This window comes from Acanthopagrus latus, chromosome 16, assembly GCF_904848185.1.
Source record: "Acanthopagrus latus isolate v.2019 chromosome 16, fAcaLat1.1, whole genome shotgun sequence".
Classification (NCBI taxonomy): domain Eukaryota; kingdom Metazoa; phylum Chordata; class Actinopteri; order Spariformes; family Sparidae; genus Acanthopagrus; species Acanthopagrus latus.
The window spans coordinates 781,583-804,981 of record NC_051054.1 but is presented as its reverse complement, the minus strand read 5'-3'; the positions used below and the strand labels follow the sequence as shown (position 1 = coordinate 804,981).

At 49.1% G+C, this 23,399-nt stretch overlaps 1 protein-coding gene across 2 annotated transcripts in view; it reads right to left on the bottom strand.

Annotated features, from left to right (window-relative positions):
* Positions 1–20,624, bottom strand: part of sptbn5 (spectrin, beta, non-erythrocytic 5) — a 37,534-nt gene extending 16,910 nt beyond the window's left edge. The window contains exons 1-49 of one of the 2 annotated variants that reach the window (XM_037071438.1): positions 20,508–20,624; positions 18,899–19,021; positions 16,458–16,625; positions 15,743–15,859; positions 15,235–15,389; positions 14,899–15,127; positions 12,847–12,933; positions 12,643–12,750; positions 12,347–12,431; positions 11,814–11,947; positions 11,479–11,699; positions 11,265–11,403; positions 11,058–11,192; positions 10,859–10,947; positions 10,612–10,765; positions 10,320–10,523; positions 9,817–10,032; positions 9,477–9,639; positions 9,030–9,166; positions 8,703–8,912; positions 8,458–8,610; positions 8,002–8,132; positions 7,661–7,912; positions 7,272–7,347; positions 6,925–7,136; positions 6,553–6,802; positions 6,329–6,468; positions 5,870–5,969; positions 5,480–5,650; positions 5,226–5,390; positions 4,882–4,971; positions 4,656–4,792; positions 4,388–4,574; positions 4,159–4,268; positions 3,976–4,066; positions 3,772–3,888; positions 3,416–3,573; positions 3,195–3,327; positions 2,949–3,094; positions 2,431–2,545; positions 2,242–2,352; positions 1,922–2,101; positions 1,630–1,833; positions 1,402–1,551; positions 1,194–1,298; positions 852–1,040; positions 421–768; positions 237–332; positions 39–160 (exon numbers count right to left, since the gene is read on the bottom strand). In XM_037071438.1, coding sequence (XP_036927333.1) covers positions 39–160; positions 237–332; positions 421–768; positions 852–1,040; positions 1,194–1,298; positions 1,402–1,551; positions 1,630–1,833; positions 1,922–2,101; positions 2,242–2,352; positions 2,431–2,545; positions 2,949–3,094; positions 3,195–3,327; positions 3,416–3,573; positions 3,772–3,888; positions 3,976–4,066; positions 4,159–4,268; positions 4,388–4,574; positions 4,656–4,792; positions 4,882–4,971; positions 5,226–5,390; positions 5,480–5,650; positions 5,870–5,969; positions 6,329–6,468; positions 6,553–6,802; positions 6,925–7,136; positions 7,272–7,347; positions 7,661–7,912; positions 8,002–8,132; positions 8,458–8,610; positions 8,703–8,912; positions 9,030–9,166; positions 9,477–9,639; positions 9,817–10,032; positions 10,320–10,523; positions 10,612–10,765; positions 10,859–10,947; positions 11,058–11,192; positions 11,265–11,403; positions 11,479–11,699; positions 11,814–11,947; positions 12,347–12,431; positions 12,643–12,750; positions 12,847–12,933; positions 14,899–15,127; positions 15,235–15,389; positions 15,743–15,859; positions 16,458–16,625; positions 18,899–19,012 — 7,304 coding nt within the window. In that variant the 5' untranslated portion in view covers positions 19,013–19,021; positions 20,508–20,624. The remainder of the gene's footprint in view (positions 1–38; positions 161–236; positions 333–420; positions 769–851; positions 1,041–1,193; positions 1,299–1,401; positions 1,552–1,629; positions 1,834–1,921; positions 2,102–2,241; positions 2,353–2,430; positions 2,546–2,948; positions 3,095–3,194; positions 3,328–3,415; positions 3,574–3,771; positions 3,889–3,975; positions 4,067–4,158; positions 4,269–4,387; positions 4,575–4,655; positions 4,793–4,881; positions 4,972–5,225; positions 5,391–5,479; positions 5,651–5,869; positions 5,970–6,328; positions 6,469–6,552; positions 6,803–6,924; positions 7,137–7,271; positions 7,348–7,660; positions 7,913–8,001; positions 8,133–8,457; positions 8,611–8,702; positions 8,913–9,029; positions 9,167–9,476; positions 9,640–9,816; positions 10,033–10,319; positions 10,524–10,611; positions 10,766–10,858; positions 10,948–11,057; positions 11,193–11,264; positions 11,404–11,478; positions 11,700–11,813; positions 11,948–12,346; positions 12,432–12,642; positions 12,751–12,846; positions 12,934–14,898; positions 15,128–15,234; positions 15,390–15,742; positions 15,860–16,457; positions 16,626–18,898; positions 19,022–20,507) is intronic. The other variant, XM_037071439.1, reaches the window with a different exon arrangement.
* Positions 20,625–23,399: the final 2,775 nt, after the last annotated feature.

Below are 23,399 nucleotides of genomic sequence, written 5' to 3'. Positions count from 1 at the left end.
ACTCAGCCCAGCGAGGTGAGAACACCTGCGAGCGTCACCTGTCGTTGAGCTGCTGTCTCCTCTGGCGGACGGTCACCAGCTCCTGAGCGCTCTGTCTCATCTCCAGTTTGGCTGCCAGCCTGTTGATGGCAGTGATGTGAGCGTCGTCCACTGTCTTGTCCTGCGCATTAAAACAACGGTCAGTCGTCATCTCCTCGTCTATGAAACATCTGCGGAGCTTGACGCTGCGCTCTCACCCCGTCTCCTGTCCCTCTGAACTCGCTGAGTTTCTTCAGCAGCTGAACTCCGTGTTCGTAATCCTCCCCGACGTCTCCAACGTTGATCATCACCTCCTGAAACTCACGCAGGTCAGAGACACACATAGTACAAATACACCATCCATCCATCCATCCATCCATCCACCACTCCTCCACCTCCCACCTTCTGTCTGATCCAGGCCTCCACTTCCTCCACTTTCTGCAGGAACTCCAGGAAGTCTCTGTTGTCTTCCAGAGCTTTCCCCCGGGTGGCCATGGCCGTCTTCAGCTCCTCCCAGTGGAGCTCCAGGGCGGCTGCGCTCCTCTTCACCTCCTTGGACCTCAGGTGGTGGAGGGAGACCAGCTCCTTCCCGGCCTGCAGGACGGAGCTGATGATCTCGCTGTGCGCCAGGATCTCAGCCTCAAACACCTGATGCTTCTGCAGGAGCTTCATCTTGGCGTGCAGGTTACTGAGGTCGGCTTTACCATCCTCCGCCATCTTCTGCATCCGCTCAGACACCCACTCCTCCGCCTGACAGACGGACAGACGGACACGTCTACTGAACACACTGCAGCAATAGAAGATCACTGTTTACAGAAGGAAAGTCTGATTACCGCTCCGACATCTCTGTTGAAGACACACAGCATCCTGGAGAGCTCCAGCTCCTCCCTGCGTTTGACGGACAGCTCCTTGATCCTGTCACGTCTCTGGATGAGCGTTCGGAGTTTGGTTTGGACCCAGCCGCTCTTCTCTCTGCTCAGCTGCTTCTTCAGGCGCTCGGACAAATCCTTCAGAGACGACAGCTGCAGCCAACACACGGAGGGAAGGTTTAAATGAACGAGGCGAACAGTCATGAGTGTCAGCGTACTATTCTTTGACTGTCTGGAGGTTAACGATCAATTGATTAGATTAAAACATGTATTGATAATGAAACAGAAGACAGGAGCAGGTCAGACCTTCTCCTCCTGCGAGCTGAGCAGCTTCTCAAAGGCTTCGTGGCGTTTGATCAAACCCTCCGTCTCGTCCACTGTGTCTCCCAGAGTGCTGTTCTGCAACAGGATCTGAGGAGAGGACAGCTGTCAGACACTGAGTGTGTGTGTGTGTGTGTGTGTGTGTGTGTGTGTGTGTGTGTGTGTGTGTGTGTGTGTGTGTGTGTGTGTGCACCTCCTGTGAGCTGGACGTCTTGTCCATGCTGTTGGCGTCTCTGTAGAACACCTGCTCCAGGTGAACAGTTTCCAGCCAGCGCTGCTTCTTGGTCCACTGCTGCTCCAGCTTGTGTCGCTCCGCCTGCAGCGCCTTCAGCTTCTCCGACACCTGAAGAACCACAAACAATCGCAGGTAACTGATCTGAGACCAGAGCGCACTGACGCATCCGGGGATTCAAACTCTCACCTCCTTCCTGTTGGCCCTGTCCTGCGTCTGCAGCTCCTGTCCCATGTCCACGGCCTGCCGGTGCGTCTCCTGTCTGGCCTCCATCTCAGCCCACAGCTGCTGGTGCTGCGCCAGCTGGAGGTCGGCCGTCGCCACGTCGCTGATGCTCTCCTCGGCAGCCATCGCACCAATCAGCTGGCTGCACCACAGGAAGTAGTCCTGCGCCTGGAGAGTGCAAAGACACATGGGTAAGAACTGAGGTGCATGATGGGATTATCATTAATCATCTGTCTGTCTGCCTGTCTGTCTTCACCGTGTTGAGGAACAGGTATCTCTGGCACGCCAGTTTTAGCTCCTCCTCCCTCTTCTCTGCGTGGCGTCGGAGCTCCTCCCACCGCTCCACCACTTCCTGCTGCACCTCCTCCAGACGGAGCTTCAGCTGAGGAGAGCAGAGGTGCAGGATGGAGTCGACGGCGTCCAGCTGCTCCTGCAACTGCAACACGCACAACAATACATCATCACCAATGACATCAGTGTGATGTCATCAGTGTGACCGACATCAGTGTGATGTCATCAGTGTGACCGACACGCTGACCTGCTGGATGGATCATTAACTCTCGCCCGTGTGTGTACCTGTTGCTCCGTGGTCGCCAGCTCGTGGAGCAGAGCTTCATGTTTCCTCAGCTGTGACATCACTCCTTGCAAATCCTTCGCCACGTCATCAGGGATGCTCTTCTGTCGCTCCTACAGAGAGAAACAGGGAGGCTACAGCAGACGTGTCTTCACATGATGGACGGATGTGATGTATTTATAGACTGTAACCTTGATGAGGGTTAGCGCGTCGGTCAGGTCTCGGTAAAAGCGGTGACATTCCTCGGCTCTCTGCAGCTGATCCTGACGCTCCTTGGCCACGCCCTTCAAATCCTCCCAGCATGCACTGCAAAAAGTCAACATCAGAATCAACACATAGAGAGAGAGAACGAGGAGACAGGAAGAGTTTTTTGTTTGGGGGGTTTGTCAGTGTAGATGATCAGCATGAAAACACTGATGCATTGTATAGCCTGCAGCTAGCTTAGCATTAGCCTGCAGCTAGCTTAGCATTAGCCTGCAGTGTCACTTCCAGACTCTTCTGTGTGATGAAGACGATCAGCTGACTGGTACCAGAGGACACTGACATGTTGGTTTGTTGTCTTTGTCAGAGATCCTTTATCGAATAGTTTGTGAGGAGGGTTCACTCTGGATGGATTTGAGAAACTGGACTTTGTAACTTTTTGGTTTATTGTTGAATCACTGAAGGCTGCAGTTTGATGTTAATGCTGAATATTACCAGCACGTCGTACCTGAGCAGCTGCAGCGTCTCTCTGACGGCTGAGCTCTGTGGGTGTTTGTTGCGGACCAGGCGAGCTGCGAGGTCGCTGCAGCTCTGCAGTCTCTCCTCTCCGACTTCCAGCTGCTTCAGGAAACCTTCAAACTTCCCACGCAGCAGCTGAAACAGACACATGAGCAGATGATGATGTATCTGCAACAGGCTGGGTCTCATCAGTGGTGCTCTGACACTATTAATGAGATGTTTGATGAGATGTTACCTGAACATGCTGGTAGTCGTTGCCCAGCTCCTGAGACTCTGCTGTCTGTCTCTGTTGGTTCATCCAGTCCTCCAAGTCTGACGACTCCCGTCTGAACTCGTGGAGATGGAGGACCTCCTTTAACCTCTGACCCCTGACAGGAGACAGGTGGACAGTGATGACACACAGGTACACAGACGGACAGGTGAGCAGAGTATTCTGACAGTAGTATGACTGTGTACCTGAGAGCAGCCTGGTGCTGCAGCTCCTGCTTCAGACTGCTGAGGCGACTGTAGGGCCGGCTCAGCTCCTCCAGGCTCCAGTTCTGAACCGCCTGCTCCACCTGGTCACCTAACTGCTCCACCTCCACCTCCAGCACATCCAGCTGGCCCTCCACCACCTGCAGAAAAGGACACATCAGGGTAATGTTGACAGATATGCTGCTCCTGTCTGTGAGTTTAAAGGTTTGAATGTGACCACACACACAGCGGACAGACACAAAGTAAAGCCGTCTGTAAGACTCTGTAGGCGTCCCTCAGGGAACGATCTGAGGCCCCTTGTGTTTCAGTTAAATACAGACTGGATGAGCGTGTTGTACCTGGTGCTTGGTGATGAGACTCTGAGTGGCCAACTCGTCTTTGCCATAATCGTCGATGCTCACCAGGCTGAGGGTCTCGGTCAGCCTGGACTCCAGTTCTGAGCAGTCGAGCAGCAGCTGGAGAGACGATTCAGAGGAAACTCAGCACAGACTCAAACCTTCTGTCACATGACACCTGACCAGACACATCCTGCTGTCTCTCACCTGCTCTCTGGTGATGGCTTTGCTCAGGTGAGCTGCCCTCCTGGTGCAGGCCTCTTCTAGCTCCTCCCACTCTGCACTCAGGTGCCTGCACCTGAGAAAAAAAAAAAGTCCAGAAGGAGAATTAGTGTTTTCTTACATGAAATGTAAAGAAAACTATCGACCGAGGACAGAAGGAAGAGGCACCTCTGCAGAACTTCCTCTCCGTCTGATTTGCTGGATTTTGTCAGGCTCCGCCCCTTCTCCAGGACAGTGTTCAGGTGTTTTTGGTGGGCGGTCACTTCAGCCTGCAGCTCCTACATGGACACAAAGCAAACAAACAGGTTATTCTGACCTACAGAGGTTCAGATAAACCTCGATTAATCTGAGCTGTCGACAGGAACACGGATGAGACTGGCTGAGGTCCAGCTGGTACCTTGTGTTTCTGCATGAGGCTGATGGCTCCGGCCAGAGACTTGTCGTATCCCGTCGATCCAGAAGCAGGAATGTGTTCAGAGATCCAGCTGAGCTCCAGGTCCACGTCGTGAAAAAACCCAAACAGCAGCACCGACGCCTCCAGCTGAGCTCGACGCCGGTCCAGAGGCTTCTGGAGAGACTTGAACCTGCAGCACAAAGCTCGACAAATCAGCATCGCATCAACCTGGACTGCAGCGGATCCTCCGGCAGCGTCAGTGAGAACTCACAGCGTCAGGTAGGTGTCGGTCTCCTGGAGGATCCTCTGGGAGTCGAAGTGATTGGAGGCGAGATGTTTGGCCCTGCTGACGATGGAGTTGATCTTCTCCGCCAGCTCCTTGGCCTCCTGCTCCAGCTGCTGATGCTCCTTCACACAGAAACACAGCAGTTACCGACCGCTAACAGGCTAACGAGCGTATGAAAGGACACTGGACTGTCAGCCTGAAGCGACCTCACCTTCAGGAGCTGTCGGCTGGAGCGCAGGTCGTGACCCTTGGCAGCATTGTTCAGCATCCACTGGATGGCCTCGATCTTCAGCTTGGCGTCCTGACAGAGACGGAGAGTTTAACACCTCAGAGTCAGAGATCTAGACCACATTCATCTACAGCATGTTACACCAGACGTTCTGTTTGCTGGTCATTTCCTTCAGTAGGTCAGCTTCTTTACAAAGGATCCGATTTGGATCAACGAGACACTCAGCTCATTAAGGTAGTGATCAATTATCTAGAAAGTCAGTGTTGTGGTTTAATCTCTTGGCTGAGTGATCAGTGATCGACTCGTCAGTCTGTCAGTGTTTGTACCTGCAGCAGCTCCATCAGCTGCTCCTGCTGACCCGCCTGTCTCAGTTTGTCTCCTCTGTCGGCCATCTTGTCCTGGAGTTTCCTCCAGCGGCCGCTGAGCTGGGTCGACTTCCTCTCGATGCTCTTACTGTTGTAGTGCTCTTCAGCAAGCATCTCCCGCCCCAGCTGAACACACATCACACTGGTTTAGCTGTGGTTACAGAACGTGACCGCTCAGTGAAGTCGGGTCGTTGGACCAGTGAGCAAAACTTTACCTGAACCAGTCTGTCCAGCCAGACCTGGTTCGCCTGCATCTCCCTCTCAGCCGCCTCGTGTCTCTTCAGCTTGCGCAGGATGTTGGTGGGGTCGCGGTACGACTCGTCCTCCGCCACCTTAAACTTCTCCTCCATCCACAGCAGCAGCTCGTCTGAATCTCTCTGGAACTCCTGCAGCACAAACACCAGGGAGGAAAGAGTCGTTCAGCTCCCAGACAAAGAAACTGCTGGACTGATGATTCAGCTGTTGTTGCCTTCAGAACCAGAACGGGTCATTAAAATCTACATGTTCATCCTCAACACTGTTACAACCACTGAGGTCAGAGCAACATCAGGGCAAAGATTTAAATCTGATGGCGTTGGTCTGATGAAGTAATGAGATCACGGTACCTGATATTTCTTTGAGGCCAGCAGCAGACTCCTCCTCTGCCTGCTGCTCTCCTTTAACTTCCTGTTGGCCGTCTTGATGCTCCTGCTCCGATCCTTGATGCTTTGAAACACCACGACACAAAACATCATCAGACTGTCGTCAGATACTGCAAGAATAGTTCATAGTTCACTGAAACCTTCATTAATCGATCAGTCTTTGTCTGTAAAGAGACAATTCACAATCATCTAAACCAAACTCCCAACACTTCCCACAGAAACCTCCAGCAGAACCGGACCCAGTGGCCTGAACGAAACCAGATGTTTCGGGTTGATATTAAATGATGTTTGAGAGTTTATGTTTGTTTTTATCTACACATACTGTATATTCTAAAAATACATTATAGAGCTCCTCACAGCCGGGGATACTACTGATACTGACTTGACTGTTCTGGTTCTCTCAGGTCGGATCTGTTCTCTTACTGTTTGGCAGCGTAGTGCTGCTGGTTGATGAGCTCCTGACTGCGCTGAGTGAAATGATCCACTTGTTGGTCCAAAGCCTTCAGGAGACCTTCCAGCTCCTCCTGCCGGCCCAGCAGACTGTGGACACCGTCCACCGAGTCCTGCACCAGTGAACACATTTATTAACAAACAGAAGTGGTGTGACTGAAACATCACGACGACACATCAGAGTGAAGCGTCCTCACCCCGACATCTTTGACTCTCAGTCGGGCTTCGTGTCCACTCAGCGCCGCCTCGATCCGGTCTCCTTCCTGGTTCAGCCTCTGAAGCTCCACCTCCTGCTCCAGCCGCTCCTTCCTGCTGGTCCACATCTTGTCGAGGTTGGACCAGTCCGCCGTGAGGGCGTCCAGGGTTTGTTGGATGTCAACACTTCCCATCTTCCCGTCAGCTGAGCCCTTCAGAAGAGCCTTCGCCAGCGTCTGCATCTCCTTCAGCCTGAGGAAACAGACACAGCAGACTCACTCGACCAGAACACATCCCGTCCACCTGCGGTTATTAATGTTGGACTTCTCTGTGGCTCAAATCAATCAATTCTGATTGACACCAGCAGTCTCTACCTGCTCCTCTGCTCCTCCATCTCCAGCCGGAGCTCCTGGTGTTGCTCCAGCAGAGCCAGGGCCGAGGCCACGTCGGTCACCGTCTCCTCCTGCAGGAGGCGATCCTGGACCGAGCCGGCCCAGCGCTGCAGCTCCTTGGCCTGCTGCTGGAAGCTCTGCAGCCTGCGGGCCTCCTCCAGGAGGTTCTGTCTGTCGGCCGCCTGGCGCTTCAGCTGGTCCACGACAAGCAGGAGAAACGTAAGAAGGAGAGGCAGGACGACTTCTGATGGACTGACTCATCACTGGTCATTACACTACATACATATCTGATTCATGTTAAGCAATGCGATGATGACTTGAACTCAAACCTGACTCAGCAGAGCCTCCAGACCTCGGACCTCCTCTGTGATGGCGGCGCTCTCTGCTGGACTGATGTCCTTCTTCCTGCAGGACAGGAAATAATGTCAGAAGAGATCAAACCAGAGGATGAAAACAGTTGAGCTCTGCAGCTCATAATGATCCAGAAAGATGTAGCTCATATCAGTAAATATCTGTTATTATATTTAGAGTCTTTCATCAGCATCTTTCAGATCCTCAACCACTCAGACAAAGTCTTCTGTAAAACTGTGGCTGTGAGAATCTCACGAGGAAATACAGAATCAATACAAAACAAATAACGTTTCATTTGGGAGTGATTAACAACAAGGCTCCATGAGAAGGAATCCTGAGGTAAGTGGTCACTCAGTGAGAGCCGTACATCTTGGCGACGCTCTTCAGGTAGGCGATCTTTCCCTCCAGGGCCTGGATGTCTCGGAGGGCCTGAGCCTGGTTCTTCTCCTCGGCCCGCAGGGTGAAGGAGCTGCAGCCCACGTCCACGGTGTCGAGCCGGGTCAGCTGATCCTGCAGCTGAGCTTTGGCCTCCTCGCAGCTCTGCAGGAAGGACTGAACGTCCGCTGTGCTCAGCAGCTCGTGCGCCTTCTCATCCTTCAGCTGCTGGATCCGATCCCACCTGCAGACACGAGGGGCGTGAGGTCAGAGACACCTGATCACCGATCCATGATCAATAACATCAGTGTGAGAGTTTGATTCAGTCAGTACCTGCTGGTAACTCTCTTCTGTCGGGCCAGGATCTCTCTCTGTTTACTGTGCCGGCTCTTCACCAGCTCCTCCGCCATTTTGATGATGTCATCCAACTGGCCACGCCCACTTGCCAACTCAGTCAGGAAGTTCTGGAAGTCAACACAGATTAGTTTGTTGATGTTTGAGCTCATGTGGTTTGAATTTTCCTCTTTAAAATCTTTTCCCAGTTGTTTATCACTTACAGTCGAGCTGCTCGTGTTCAGTCGATTATTTTAGAAGTGAAATAAAAACTGGAGGTGAAAAACTTCAACAACATAGTCAATCAAGGCTGAATCCGATTAATCAAGATCTCTGTCCAGAAAAGAGAAAATCCGATGAGCGACTCTCTGGATCCGTCTTGTTTGTTGTTGTACTGTCCCTTTAACACTTGAACCCGGTTTGAGTTAACACTCACACTGAGTGAAGTCTTCCTACCTCGTATTTGGCCTGAACGACTCCCAGGTTGTCGGCGTCGGTGCTGAAGGTGTTCAGGACGTTCTCCTTGTCCTCCATCCACGACTCGAACTCCTGACAGCTGTTGTAGAATCGATGGAGACGCAGCGTCTCCTCCAGAGTCCTCGTCTTCGACTGCAGACACAAAGACAAACAGATATGAAGTCTTTTCATTCAACATCTCTCACAGTGTTATCAGACCACATTTCCCATGATGCCCCTGTCACCTTGACCAGGTTGTACAGGGAGTTGTAGTCCTGGTCCAGACTGGCCCGCGTGCTCTCCACGGTGTCTCTCTGGTACTGAGGATCTGGCAGCCATGTTGTCTGGATCTCAGCCGTGCCGCGACGCATCGAGCGGCTTCGCCTCGGACGACTCAACTTCCCGCTCGGGCTTCCTGCCACACTATTGGTGGAGGGGGGGGCGGGGGGAGGAGCCTGAGCAGAGACAGGAATAAGAAGGATGAGGGCAGAAGGCTTTAACACGAGGTACCAACTGACAGAGATTTATATACGGCTGAGACTGATGTGGGTGTTACTGATGACTGATCGTACCGCGGCTGGCAGCAGCGACAGGAAGGTTTTGGGGATCAGCTGCTGGTTTCCTCGACCGTCTCTGGCCAGAACTCGCTCTCCATCCAGCTCGGTGCTGATGATCGTCACAATCTCACCGCGATCCCACGGAACCTGACCTGAGATCAGATCAGATCACATTACTTCACAGTTTTCAATCCTCCCGCATTTCATCTAATTGTGTCAAATCTATACAAGGCAGCAAAAACAAGACTAACTATTAGAACTAACTGTTATATAATGATGATGATACATGACGATGTATTGTGTTGATACCTCCTCAAGTAAAAACTGATCCCAGAATCACTTTATAATAAATCAAACTCATTCTGTTCTTTCTGTCCTGGTGACTGAACATCATCATGTTGAAGTTTGTGTCATTTCCCATCATGCTCTGCTGTGTGGCGGTGGCGGAGTGACCTCCTGTACCTCGGCTGTATCTGAAGCGGACCTTGGCCCTGCTGTCGTCACTCTGAGAGCTCCCAGAGCTCCTCCCACTGCTGGCGCCAGGCGATGGCGTCATGGCTCCTGGCCCCTCCTCCTCATCAGAGGAGTCACTGTATTGGATCATCTTACTCTGCTGAGGCTCCGCCTACACAAGGAGAGGCAGGTGTAGAAGGAAAACATCAACTGTGAAGTGAAAATGTGTTTTTATAAAGGTGAGGGAGAAAATCATCACAAGCTATCTCAGCTATAGATCTGTAAATAACAATAACAATAAACTTGAACATGGTTAACAAGCCTGGTTCTGATCCGCTGCTGGACTCACCGTCAGCACCGTCAGCGCCGTCAGCTGCGCCGCGCTCCTCGCCTGCTCCGAGAGCCTCTTTATCTCCGAGCCGTAGGCCGCCATCTCCTTCTCCAACCGCAGGTGGCGCTGCAGCAATGCCGCCGTGCTCGACTCGTCCTTCCCATGATCCTCGCTGGTCAGCAGCGGTTTCCTGTCGCCCAGCCAGGAGTTGGCCTCCGCCACATCTGCAAAGTACTGAACAGACAGGAAGCAGTTAGTGAAGGGAAGTCTCAGCATCAGAGAGAATCGTACAAACACTGGTTTTATTTTTCTTTGTCTTAATCGATAGCTTAGCTTCAGTGCTACACTCGGCTAATTCTCCCTCTCAGAAACATGTTCTGCATAACAACAAAACTTCTTTCTCCCTCCTCTTCTGTTTGGTTCCTGTCTTTATTTCCTGTCTTTACTTCCTGTTTGGTTCCTGTTTTTACTTCCTGTTTGGTTCCTGTCTTTCTGTCCTGTTTCCTGTTTCCTGGTTCTACCTGTTTGATGGCGGCGGCGGCCTGCAGTCTGTCGCGGCGCCCTGTCGCCTCCTCGGTCATGTGACTCCACTGCTTCCTCAGGGTCTTGATCCACTTCTGGATGGCTCGCTGGCTGACCGGACTCTGTTTGGACAGCAGGTCCTGACCTCGAGCCAGAACCCCCTGATACAGAGACTCCTGGGCCTGAAGCTCCGCCTCCAGAACCTGACACAGCATCAGTCAGAATTATTGAACTGATTGGAACTGATTCAGATCAGACAGACTTCAGTTTGTTAAGACTCGAGTGCTCCACCTTGTGTTTGTGCTGACTCAGCTGGATGTGGTTCAGGTCTCGTCCCAGTCCGGCGGTCTGCAGCCTCAGCCAGCGCTCATACAGCCACGCCTCCAACTCCTCACAGTCGTAGAAGAACTCAAACAACCTCAACTGAGCCTCCAACTGTCTCCTCCTGGTGGAGGGAGAGGAGGAGAGGAAACATGATGATCTGCTGTTCAGTAATCAGTGACGTGATCAATCAGCAGCTGATGAGGTGAAAACAAACCTGCTGCTGCTGAGAGACACCAGAGATTTGTACTGAGTGTCGAGAGCTCTCACTCTGCTCTGGATCTGCTGACCATCTCTCACCTTCACCTGACGGGAAGACAAAGACAGGTGAAGATTCAAGGTTACATCAAACCTTCAGTCAATCGAACAGGAGTGATGTGCTGTCTGCAGCAACATGGATGATATCAGTGTTGTACCTTCAGTGCTCTGCTGCTGATGGAGCTGATGGTTTCACCGTGAGCTGAGATCTGAGCCTCCAGCAGGTCCTGCTTCTGGAGGAGAGACTCCACCTCAGCCAGCTGTTTGCCCAGCTCAGACGAACTGGCCTGGGACTGGAGACGGAGACGGTAGAGATTTGACACTTGAATTATTAAATAACAGAATGTGTTTCAGAGTGAACTCACCTGCAGCTCCTTCAGCTCCTGGGAGACGAGCTCCACGTCTCTGAGGACGCTCAGATTTTCAACTACATTTCCCAGCAGCACCTTCTGCTCTTGGAGCTGCTGCAGCAGGTCCTTCCACCGATGACTGATGCTCTCCTCCCTGACAAACACACAGATAAATGTTGATGTTCATGCAGTGTGTCCTCTGTGATGTGACAGTATCTATGGCAGTCACCTCCTGATGATCTGCTCCTTGCTGTGGTAGTTTCCTCTCTCGATGCTCTTGGCCATGTCTCTCAGAGCGGTGAAACGAGGCTCTCGGGCATGAGCGTCGGTGGCGAGGGCTTCCAGACGCCGGCCGGCCGCCTGAGCCTCCTCCAGGGTGGAGAGAGCTCGGATGTCCTGCCTCCGGATGAGACGCAGCGTGTCCTCCAGGTACCCGTCCCTCAGCGCCGCCTGAGAGATGAGGACAAAGATTACTTATGTCTTTGTCCTCCAGAGAGCAACATGTAGGCTTCAGCTGTGTTACTTCACAGATTCGTTAGATCTTGTAGGTTTGGAGGTTTTTACCTTCCTCCCAAACTTCTGGGCGAGCTGCTCCAGGCTCTCCAGGCGAAGCAGCGCCTCCTGCAGGGCTCGCTCTCGCTCATGCTCAGCTCTCTCCAGCAAAACCCAACTCTTCTCGATGTCGCTCAGGGTTTTACCTTCAAGTACACAAAACACAGCAGGACGCAGTGTTATAGAAGGCTGCAGAGGCCGACAGGGTCATTGTGCCACTGCAACATAACAACTGCAACATTCTATCTATCTAAAAAAAATTTTACCTCTACCGTCACTCAAAACATTTTTATAACATTTTCTTATTCCATATTCTTATTTCTACTGTTTTTTTTTTTTTTATATTGCATGTATGTTCAATGTATGTTCAATGTTTGTTATTGCTACTGGATGCTTGAATTTCCTCTGGGATCAATAAAGTATCTATCTATCTATCTATCTATCTATCTATCTATCTATCTATCTATCTATCTATCTATCTATCTATCTATCTATCTAACAGTATATACAACACAGTGTCTGAGCATGAGAGTGTTCTCTGATACCCTCTGGAGGATTGTAGGCCCACTGGTTGTTGGCTGCCAGCTGAGTCTTCAGACTGAACAGGTGAGCTTCGATCGCTCCGCGCTCCTGAAGACACACCACCACAAAATCACACAATTACACACTAATGCACCACAATAAACAAACACTCAAAGACAAACCTCGATTTATCTCACTGCCAAAATAATAATTCCTCTGAATCAGCTGAGAAATGAAACTGAAGCTGAGCGACTGACGGACTCCGATGATGATGATGATGATGATGATGATGATGATGATGATGATGATGAGGTCTCACCTGGTATTTGGGAGGTTTCTCCACAGTTCTGTAGGTCTTGAAAGTCATCATCAGCTTCTGCATCTCCTTCACTGAGTTCGGGAACCGTCTGTCGTTCAGCTGCACCACCTGATCGATCAGCCACACAAACTTCACTCACTTCACTGAGACAGACGCTCTTTCTCTGGTTTCTTTAAATGTGAGAACTGTTTCTGTGTTTGTCACCTTGGTCTTGATCCAGTGAAGCAGATCTGAGACCAGCCTCTCGTACTGGACCTTCATGCCGTCCAGCTCCGTCAGCATCCCGACTATCTGAAGACACAAACAAGTTCTCATCCAACAAACCAGCAGAAGAAGTTCAGAACAATCAGTAAAGGACAGGACGGGATGATGTGGACACACAGAACACACCTTGTCGAGGGACCTGGTGGAGGTCTCTCTCCTGTACTGCCTCTTCACCCACTGACCACTGAGACGTCCTCCCACCAACATACTGTTCACTCTGCACTCTCACCTCAGCCAGCTCGACACACCTGACACACCTGACACACCTGGAACAGCCTGAACTACCTTTACCTGATGAGAATAAGTCCTGGTAGTCAAAAGAGTTCTGACCGAATGGCTGGGGATGATGGATCAAGCACACCTGGACACACCTGGACACACCTGTGTTAACTCCACTCTAATCATTTTAAACTTTTGTTCAAACCCACAGTGGACCAGTGACACACCTGAACCCACCTGCAGCCATCACTATGTGACCCCAGGTAACTCATTGGACCTGGACAGACCTGGTTCACCTGCGTCATGAACATTCACAGCCCACATTGTTCGAGCTCCAACCATCACAACACAACATGAAGAGATGAGAGGATCAATAATCCAAAGAATCAACGAGCCGATCACTGAAACACTTCAACACACTGAAGGTATCGACACTTCTAATCCTTTCAAAGTTAACAACCCAACAAGCAGGAGATCAGTAACAACTCTCTACAAACACACGTGTGGTTCTTCCCTCAGATCACTGAACAGTCTCTCACCTGTGCAGGTACAACACAGCTACAGCTCTCAAGACAAACACAAACATGTAGCTTAGCAACCCAACAGAGACAACAACCACATGAGAATCTCCATCAGACGGCTGGTCAGTCTGGTCTCCTCTCTGACAGCAGGTGAAGGTGTGCAGCCTCAGCTCGGTTCAACACTTGTTTCTCTTCCTGTGTGTGTGATCCCATCTGATTAGCTTAGCCTCTTTAGCCCCGCCCACAATCACCCACACAGGATAGAGAGGCTCACCTGACCAACTGACAAGAAACATCACCACCAGTAATCCTTCATCAGTTTCTCTGAGTGACTCATCTGTCTTCTACACCAGCTCTGTGTGTTCTGCTGCTGTGTTTTCATCCAGGTGTGTGTGTGTTTCATCCAGGTGTGTGTGTTTCATCCAGGTGTGTGTTTCATCCAGGTGTGTGTGTTTCCTCCAGGTGTGTGTTTCCTCCAGGTGTGTGTGTTTCCTCCAGGTGTGTGTGTTTCATCCAGGTGTGTGTGTGTTTCATCCAGGTGTGTGTGTGTTTCATCCAGGTGTGTGTGTTTCATCCAGGTGTGTGTTTCCTCCAGGTGTGTGTGTTCTGCTCTGTGTGTTGTAGCTCTGTCAGCAGGTGACTTCCTGTTGGAATCTAATCCAGCAGTAATCCAGGAGGTGGCAGGAGGATTAGAGACAGTCAGCATGTGAGAGTGAGTGTTGCTGTTCCTGGATCAGCCTGCGGAGGGCGGACAGGTGCACAGTGTGTTCTACCTGAGCCTCCTCTCTAACTAATGCTGTTTCTCTCATGTAGAGCAGGTGGACTCTTGTTTATGACAGATTTAAAGAATTAACTGGATAGCAGTGAATTAATCTGTTCATGCAGCAGGACACTTTAACTTGACAAGAAATCTTCAATCTTTCCTTTCCTTTCCTTTTGATTCCTTTCCTTTCCTTTTGATTCCTTTCCTTTCCTTCCTTCAGTGTGCAGATGTTGAGACCTCTGCTATCACTAATCAACATTATATATTTTTAATTCATTGACATCACTGTTTCCACTCTCACATTAAAAACGTTTATTTGTGTGTGTGTGTGTGTGTGTGTGTGTGTGTGTGCGTGTGTGTGCGTGTGTGCGTGTGTGTGCGTGTGTGTGTGTGTGTGTGTATGTGTGTGTGTGTGTGTGTGTGTGTGTGTGTGTGTGCGTGTGTGTGTGTGCGCGCGCGCGTGTGCGTGTGTGTGTGTGAGCTCCAGACCTTGGTCAGTCTCTTCTGGATGGTCTGGCCCTGCTTCATCTTGGAGAAGTAGTGGTAGTACAGAGACACGTAGGTCATGATGGACTTCTCGTCCGGACGGGGGACGACCATGTCCTCCACCTCCAGCAGCTGCATGATGCCGAACTCCCGCTCAGCCAGGCTGAAGGCGTGCTGCAGGTTACGAACGGCGTCGTCACCGTGGAGGCGGCGGTAGTCGAAAAGGTCAGGCCTGTATGGAGAGACAGAGAGAGAGGATGGAGGGGGTGTGTGTGCATGTGTGTGTGTGTGTGTGTGTGTGTGTGTGTGTGTGTGTGTGTGTGTGTGTGTGTGTGTTACCGGTGTGCGTGGATGAGGGCGTTGAAGGCGAGTCCGTCCCTCCAGCTGGACGAGAAGTCCTGCACATCAACACCGTGATAACCTGCCGTCTTCCTCTGACACCAGATCAGCAAAGCCTCCTTCGCTGAGCGATGAGCAACACTGCCCTCACCCCCCTGAGAGGAAAGGAGAGGAAAGGAGAGGAAAGGAAAGGAAAGGAAAGGAAAGGAAAGGAAAGGAAAGGAAAGGAAAGGAAAGGGAAAAGAAGAAAGGAAAGGAAAGGACAGGAAAAAGAAGAAAGGAAAGGAAAGGAAAGGGAAAAGAACAAAGGAAAGGAAAGGAAAGGACAGGAAAAAGAAGAAAGGAAAGGAAAGGAAAGGAAAGGAAAGGAAAGGAAAGGAAAGGAAAGGAAAGGAAAGGGAAAAGAAGAAAGGAATGTTTGCTCCTATAAGATGAGGCTTTAAACGAGCAGACTCGTGCCGACAGGTGAGCTACAGGTGTGTCGTCCACTGAAGGTTCTGTTTGTTACCTCCTCCAGGTTGATGGGTCCGATCTGGAACCGGAGGATGATGATCCACAGCAGACCCAGGATCAGCGTACGGTCCCCGTCCACCACATTCTCTGGACCAATCAGATCCACCCGAATCTGACAGAAACACAGTGATTGGTCAAGACGAGATTTAAAGACCGTCACTTCAAACCTTCAGAGAACTTTTATTTACTCTTCAAACAAATCAAAGCCGTTAATTGTGATTTAAATGAATCAAATCATTAAAACCATAAATGTGCTTTGATACGAGCTGGAGGTTACATGTGATATGATGATGATATTTGAAGTATGAAGTGTGCTCAGTCTCCATGACGATGAGCTGCAGTACACCAACATGAACACAAGATGGAGCTGAAGACACAGAACAGTTCTGATGGATCGTGCTGACACCAGGAAGTTGGAACTCAGTGAAGTATGTGTTCAATCATGTGTAGTTATGATGCTGCCGACATCAGCAGTGTGTTCAATTAACGTGGAGCAGAAACCACAACCCACTGTCTCAGAACCAGAACCATCAGTCAGGGCAGGAAGTGGACAGGACTTCACTTTGGTCCTCAGACTCTGAGTAACTTTGGTTCTGAGGGTCTGACTGGTCGGGTCAGGACCGTGTCTGAGGCGGACAGGTGAGTTACCTTGGTTCTGAGGGTCTGACTGGTCGGGTCAGGACCGTGTCTGAGGCGGACAGGTGAGTTACCTTGGTTTTGAGGAAGCCGATGGCGATGCTGTTGTTCTCCAGGCAGTGGACTCTGAGCTTGCGGCGGCTGGGTGGAGGCAGCGTCGCTTCGGAGATGAGCTCCAGCAGACGGATCAGAACCACTCCAGTCTTCAGCTCCGTGTAAACATCCGTCAGCTCCACCTTCTCCTGCAGGAGGAGGCGACAGTTAACGACTGACAGGTGACCTTTGACTCTGGGATGCTCAGCAGGTGAACGATGAGGAACTGAAACAACTGTAAGGAACAACTTCTACTCTCTGGATCTGCTGACTTCAGACACACTGTGACTGTCCGTCACTTCTCCTGACGTGAACAGAACTGGTTCTTGTTCAGAGATGGACTCTGAGTGTTTGGAGGATGTGAGTGAGTGTTTACAGCTCTGTGACTGGCAGGAAGTTCACCGTGAGGGCTAAGTTTCCCTGAGATCACCCTGAGTGGACCGAGGAACGTTACATAACATCTCAGGACATCCTGGTTATCTGCAGGTCAGGTAACATCTTTATTCATTAAGTGGAGTGTTTGTTTTAAATCGAGACTCTCCGTCACCGAACGTCCAGCATCTCTTCATGCACATCCTCCAGGATCTGAGTTTAACTGTTAGTGTGGCGAGACAAACTACTGAGACGCCACTTCAGACTCTGACGGGCACTTTTCATCATTTAAGTGGATCTGAAGTCATCCGTCATCTTTGGCCTCAGCTGGTGCTCTGGATAATGAAGATATTGAAAAAAATGCAGATTTTTCATTGAAAATATTCATATTCTCATTTCACCTGTACATCAAGACATTTCAGCATTTCAGCATTGACTGGCTGTGTCTCAGTTCAGAGTCTACATCCTTCTGAGGAGCATTTGAAGGCCAATTACATCACAACTCTCGATCCTTCGTGGCCTCACATATCCCAAGATTCTTTGCGTGCCCAAAAAAGAAGAAAGAAAGAGAGAAAATGGCGACATCGCGTGGCGTAGATCGTCACTTTCGCAGGCCTGGGTGGCAGAAATCGTGACGTAAGAGTAAAACATCTGGTGACACAACCAGGAAATGATCCAAAGTTTAGACCATCACATTTAACAACAGCTGACCAGGTTAACAAGGTCTCTGAAGGACTTCAGAGGATCCAGACCCTGAACTGAGATCAGCAGCTGTGAGTCGATGGGTCACATGACCTTCAAGCTATTAGAAGAAAACAGCTGATTATATATTAAAACATTAACGATCAGGACAGTGGGATCAAAATATTCTACATGAAGTGTTGTAACTCTCAGTACTGCAGGAGCTCTCTGACTGTTGGAGTATTTCTGTTCATGTTACTTTATATTTCTGTACTTTTGACTCCATGCTACATTGATTTGATCTTATCAGTTCGCCTACGAGCCAGATTTAGAGTAATGATACATAAAATGATCAACAATTAGGTCACGATGTCTAATTTTATTATCTCCATGATAAGATGAGACTTTATTGCTGCGGGCAGTGATTGATCCTGGAACTCGTGCTGTAGATGTTTCACAGGGACGTGAGCTCGCAGTCAGACGCTGCAGACGTTTTGCAGGATGATACGAGAGGAAAGTAAAAACGCTGGTGCAAACAGTGACAGAGTGAGAGCTCTGCATGTTTCCCTCCCTGCTGCCATCCTGAAGAAATCTCAGAGGAATTCTGGGAATGAAGCCGCGGCGGGCCTCAGTGTTCAGCCAACAGCTGGCAGACGGTTATCAGAGAGAACACGTGAGGTGAAACCCGGAGCCGTCGCACATCTGGAGGAGCTGCTGCAGGACACGAGGCCGAGCAGCAGCGCTGATCCACATGGTTCTGTCAGGTTCTGTCAGGTTCTGTCAGGTTCTGTCAGGTTCTCTCAGGTTCTGTCAGGTTCTGTCAGGTTCTCTCAGGTTCTGTCAGGTTCTGTGGCGCTGGTCTGAGAACAGCTGCGTCACAGTCTGTGATGATTATTGTTTGTGAGAGAGTCAGTTAATAACTGCTCATCAGACGGAAACAATAACACTGACATCATCAGTGACATCATCACTGCAGCCACAAAACACGTGTAACAGTACTGTTACACACACACACACACCTGTGTGTGTGTGTGTGTGTGTGTGTGTAAGTGTTTGTTGTTGCATCAGTGTGCAGACGCACACATCAGCATTATTATTATTATTACTGTAATCAACATTAATACAGCGACTCAGCACTGTTCTGTTCCTCCTCCCGGGCCTGGATCTGGTTCAGGGTCAGATATCAGCCTGACACAGACATAAAGTAACTAACTAACAGAGGAACATGTTCAGCTGTAACCCACAGAGACTCATGGACTCCTCTGTCACATCCTTCAGAACCTCATGTCTGCTGGTTATAGAACAGTAAGATCAGAACCAGAATCTTTCCACTGTGAGATAAAAACCTCTCATCATCCTGCCGTCTCACCCCGTTCTTGGAGAAGACGCTGTTCATCCACTTGGTGAAGGTTTTCTTCTGGACCGCCATCCTCTGCTCCTGCAGCTCCCTGACTCGCCCCGCCCCATCCTCCTCACCCTCCATCCTGATTGGCTGGAAGAGCACACACGTTTCAAATATGGTTAAAAGTGATCAGACTCAGCAGTGAGAAGTAAAGGGGGGAGCAGAAATGTGATCAGGACATAAAACACAAATCTGTACATCAAGTTCTGATGTTGGAGGAGATTTAAGTTCTGATTCTGGAGCTGAAGGAATCACAAGAGCTCCACGATTCATCCATCAAGTAATCAGTTACTCTACAGATCACATGCTGCACATTATCTAAATCAGCTGATTATTTTACTGACGTAACATTTAACATCAGAGACTTTTACTGCAGTACTGCTGGGGACTTTTCACAGCACTGTCAGTTCATCACAAACATCCAACACATCTGGTTTTCACTGGACAGGACGGAAATCTGAAGAGTGACGAGTAACTACAGCTGTAGTTTAGTACAAAGAACAATATCTGCAGAAATGTAAAGTACCTCGAATTTATACTTGAATATCGAGTCACAGAACGAAGAGTGAAGAGTTTATTTTACTTCCTGCTGACAGCAGCAGTCACACCCTCAATACAGCGCTGTAAAAATACCTCAGCCATCATAATCCGTGTGTGTGTGTGTGTGTGTGTGTGTGTCTGTTGTACTTTGTACGACACTTTTCATTTTACTTCATTTACAGTAAAGTGACATCATTTTTGAAAGTTTCTGGGCCGTTATTTCCACGTTCATGACTGTTTTTGATTTTGCAGCATCACAACAGGATTTAGTCAGAAATGTCCTGATGTTTGTTTTGCCGCAGAGTTCTTTTATTTATTTATGAAGTATTAATTTTAAAACACAATGACATATATTGTGTATCACACTACAGCCTAAAAATATTCTGATATTATTTTGAGCCCATTTATCTACCAGGAACATGAACGTCACCATTTGATGCACTCTACCAGATTAGCTTAAAGCTAACTAGCATCTGTGGTCCGTCAGCAGGTAGGAAACAGGTAGAGTACAAACAACATGTGACGTTCTGATGAGGATGCAAATATCAGAGTCTGTAACATGATTTTAGAAAACCTGAGTTTCATTTGGACTCAGATGTAACTGAGATAATGTTGGTGCAGCTATTAGCTGCGTAGCTGCGAGCTCTGCTGTTCAGCATGTGTGTATAAGACGGCGTCATCTGCATACACACAGTTTACAGTTCTACATCACGGCTCAACACCTCTGATTCATCCAGTCTGATTTCATTTCTTCTCTTAAGAGCAAAGTGGCTGCAGTAACATCCGTCTGTAGTCAGAAGCATCAAGTCGGCCTGCAGATTTAAATAAAGATACGCTGTGGATTTTATTATCTCTGAGCTTCATTACATGAACAGGAAACGGAGACGCACAATCCCGCAGGACAGAAATAACCTGAGGAGAATAAACAACACTCACAGTAAACTAAAGTCTCCGGACTCACTCAGAGAGCAAAGAGACGGAGGAGCAGCTCCTGAGGCTCGAACGGATCCGACCAGCACACAAACACACTTCTTACCTTCAGCTGCAGAACCTCAGACACAGTGAGAGATCCAAAGACGTGACGGAATCTGAACGATCTGATGGTGCTGTCTGTGTGTGTCTGTGTGTGTCTGTGTGTGTGTGTGTGTGTGTGTGTGTTCATACATGTCAGTGTGAACTTTGACCCCCTGCACCTGCTGTCAGGTGAGTGGAGCTGCTCAAGCTGTAAATCCAATGGCTTCAAAGTTCACACACACACACGCACACACACACACACACACACACACACACACACACACACACACACACACACACACACACACACACACACTCTCTGTCTCTCTGCAGTCAGCTGAATGAAGCTTTATGATAAACCAGAATCAGCAGGGTCACGTCTCAGAGTGAAAGTTTAGTTCACTGTCTGCAGGAAACATCAGCTCTCAGGCTGCAGCTCGACCTTCAACAGGCTCATCATCATCATCATCATCATCAGCTTGTTAAAACTACAGCAGCGTCTCCTTCACTCTGACGTCTCTTTGTACTTGAGAGCTGAAAGAAAAACCTTCTTCAAAGTCCGATCAGACGTTAAACACATTCAGACACATTCATGAGTGAAGGAACAGTTTAATAAAACATGAACTCCTGCTGCGTCTGAGGACAGAGAGGAGGTGTGTGTGTGTGTGTGTGTGTGTGTGTGTGTGTGTGTTTCCTGAGTAATGACACACGTCCATCCTTCACCCTGACTCCACAGGAACAGGAAGTTATGCAACGGCCAGCGGAGACTGGAGAGTTTTGATTGGAACGATTTTCTGCTAAATAAGATAAAACAGCTCCTGAGTGTCCGGATCGTTTGAGTGGACTGGTCCTTTAAAACCTTCATTATAAAGCTCTGTCATGAGGTTCAGACCTGCACACTGCAGCTAGTCAAAGCTGCTTAAGTGACTTTGTGCCTCATCACGTTTCTCCTTAAAGGGAAGTTTCACTCCAAAATCTAAAACACACATTTTTCCTCGTACTTGCTCTTTCTGTCCATCCTGATCATTCTGCTGCGAGCTGCAGAGTCTGGGAGACGTCTGCCTTCATGTACCGACTGTTTTCTTCCTAATTTAAGCGTTCAGCTCTTCTAGACTCTCCAGATGTTATGAAACGAGTCATTTCTCAGCGGTGAAATGTTTCGTTTCACATGTAAATCTCATGTAAATCTCCCTGTGAAACATGAAAGGACATTCTCAGTTACAAACAGAAACTCTGCGACCACCACCACATGTTGAGTACACGTATTGAATAAACTTTATTAGTCTCCATCTCGCCGATCAGATGAGATAATCAATAACACGTGATCAGAACAGAGTAACAGACAGCTGACCAGTAACATTCACACAGCAAGAATACAAAATACGTCAAAATCACAAAAATAAAGACTTTTACATTCTGATAAGTGAAGATTTGAACCATCAGTTGGACTGTGAGAAGACGCTCTGATAGGCTCCTCCCACCAGATGGAGGCTCCTCCCACCAGACAGATAATTTGACACGTTCATTCACTGAAATCCTGAATTTTATGGACTTTAAATCAAAACGGAGACGACTCATCGCTCCACAGACGTCCCCTCATGAGGAGATGAAATGCTCAGAGCTCAACAGATTCTGATCAACACATTAAACTTTATTTCGCAGGTCAAAGGCACAAAACAGAAGCCGCCCGTCTGCTGCGTCCTCGAGGACGACGGCCGTCCCGTCATAGAAACAGAGGGCGTCGACACGCGTTGCATGAACAGACACTGCTGGGAAATGTGCAAATGTAGCTTTGACATCTGAGCTGGAAGCACATTCATTAATATCAGCTGTGGAACAGGAAGCTAATCTGAAAATAACCCACTCGCACAAACACTGCAGGCTCCTGCTGCAGCTACAGAACTGCACACGTCCGTTTGGACCCGACAGAATAACTGTGAAGACGACAAGATGAGACGTTAACTTCCTCCAAACTGAACTTCCTGTTATTAGGCTACATAAAGGCACATTCAGAGAAACATTCACTGCTGCGTTCACTGACTCACGTCTGTACGTTTGCAAATGGAAAACGTTTCCTTTAACGGTGACTGATGTTAAAAAATGAAATGAAATCTAAAGTTATGTCTAAGGAGTTTAGGCTAACATTTACAGCTAACATTAGCAGCTAACATTTGCGGCTAACATTAGCGGCTAACATTAGAGGCTAACATTAGCGGCTAACATTAGCGGCTAACATTAGAGGCTAACATTAGAGGCTAACATTAGGGACTAACATTAGCGGCTAACATTTGCGGCTAACATTAGCGGCTAACATTAGGGACTAACATTAGCGGCTAACATTAGAGGCTAACATTAGAGGCTAACATTAGGGACTAACATTAGCGGCTAACGTTAGCGGCTAACATTAGTGGCTCTTTACTGGTTTTGTGGAGGTTTATGGATGAAACTTGATGTGGACGTTGATGTGAAATGTGGGACCTGCAGACGGAGACGATTACATCAGGATGACATCATGTTATTAAGTACTTGTGGTTTCACACTGGACGTGAAGACAGGACACCGTCCTCTCTTTATACTACAACACCTGACAGTTTCTCACAAGCGACATTTTCTCTTAAGAAGACAAAAGAAAAGCAGAAAAGTTGTTTTAATGAGACACAAAATGGCGGAAGATGTTCTGGTGGAGGAGGAGCAGCAGTTCCTCACACGGCTGTAGAGAATTTGAGTGTCGACATACGTTCGAGTGTTTCCATGTGTTTCCATCAGGAGCAGAGTACGCAGTGAGCAGAGGTCAGAGGTCAGAGGTCCCGGAGGACGAGTTAACGGCTGCGAGCTGCAGCAGCAGAGCGGGCGGACGTTTCCACCGCCGTCTCCGACTGAGAGCTGTTCAAACAACAGACTCTGACCTTTGACC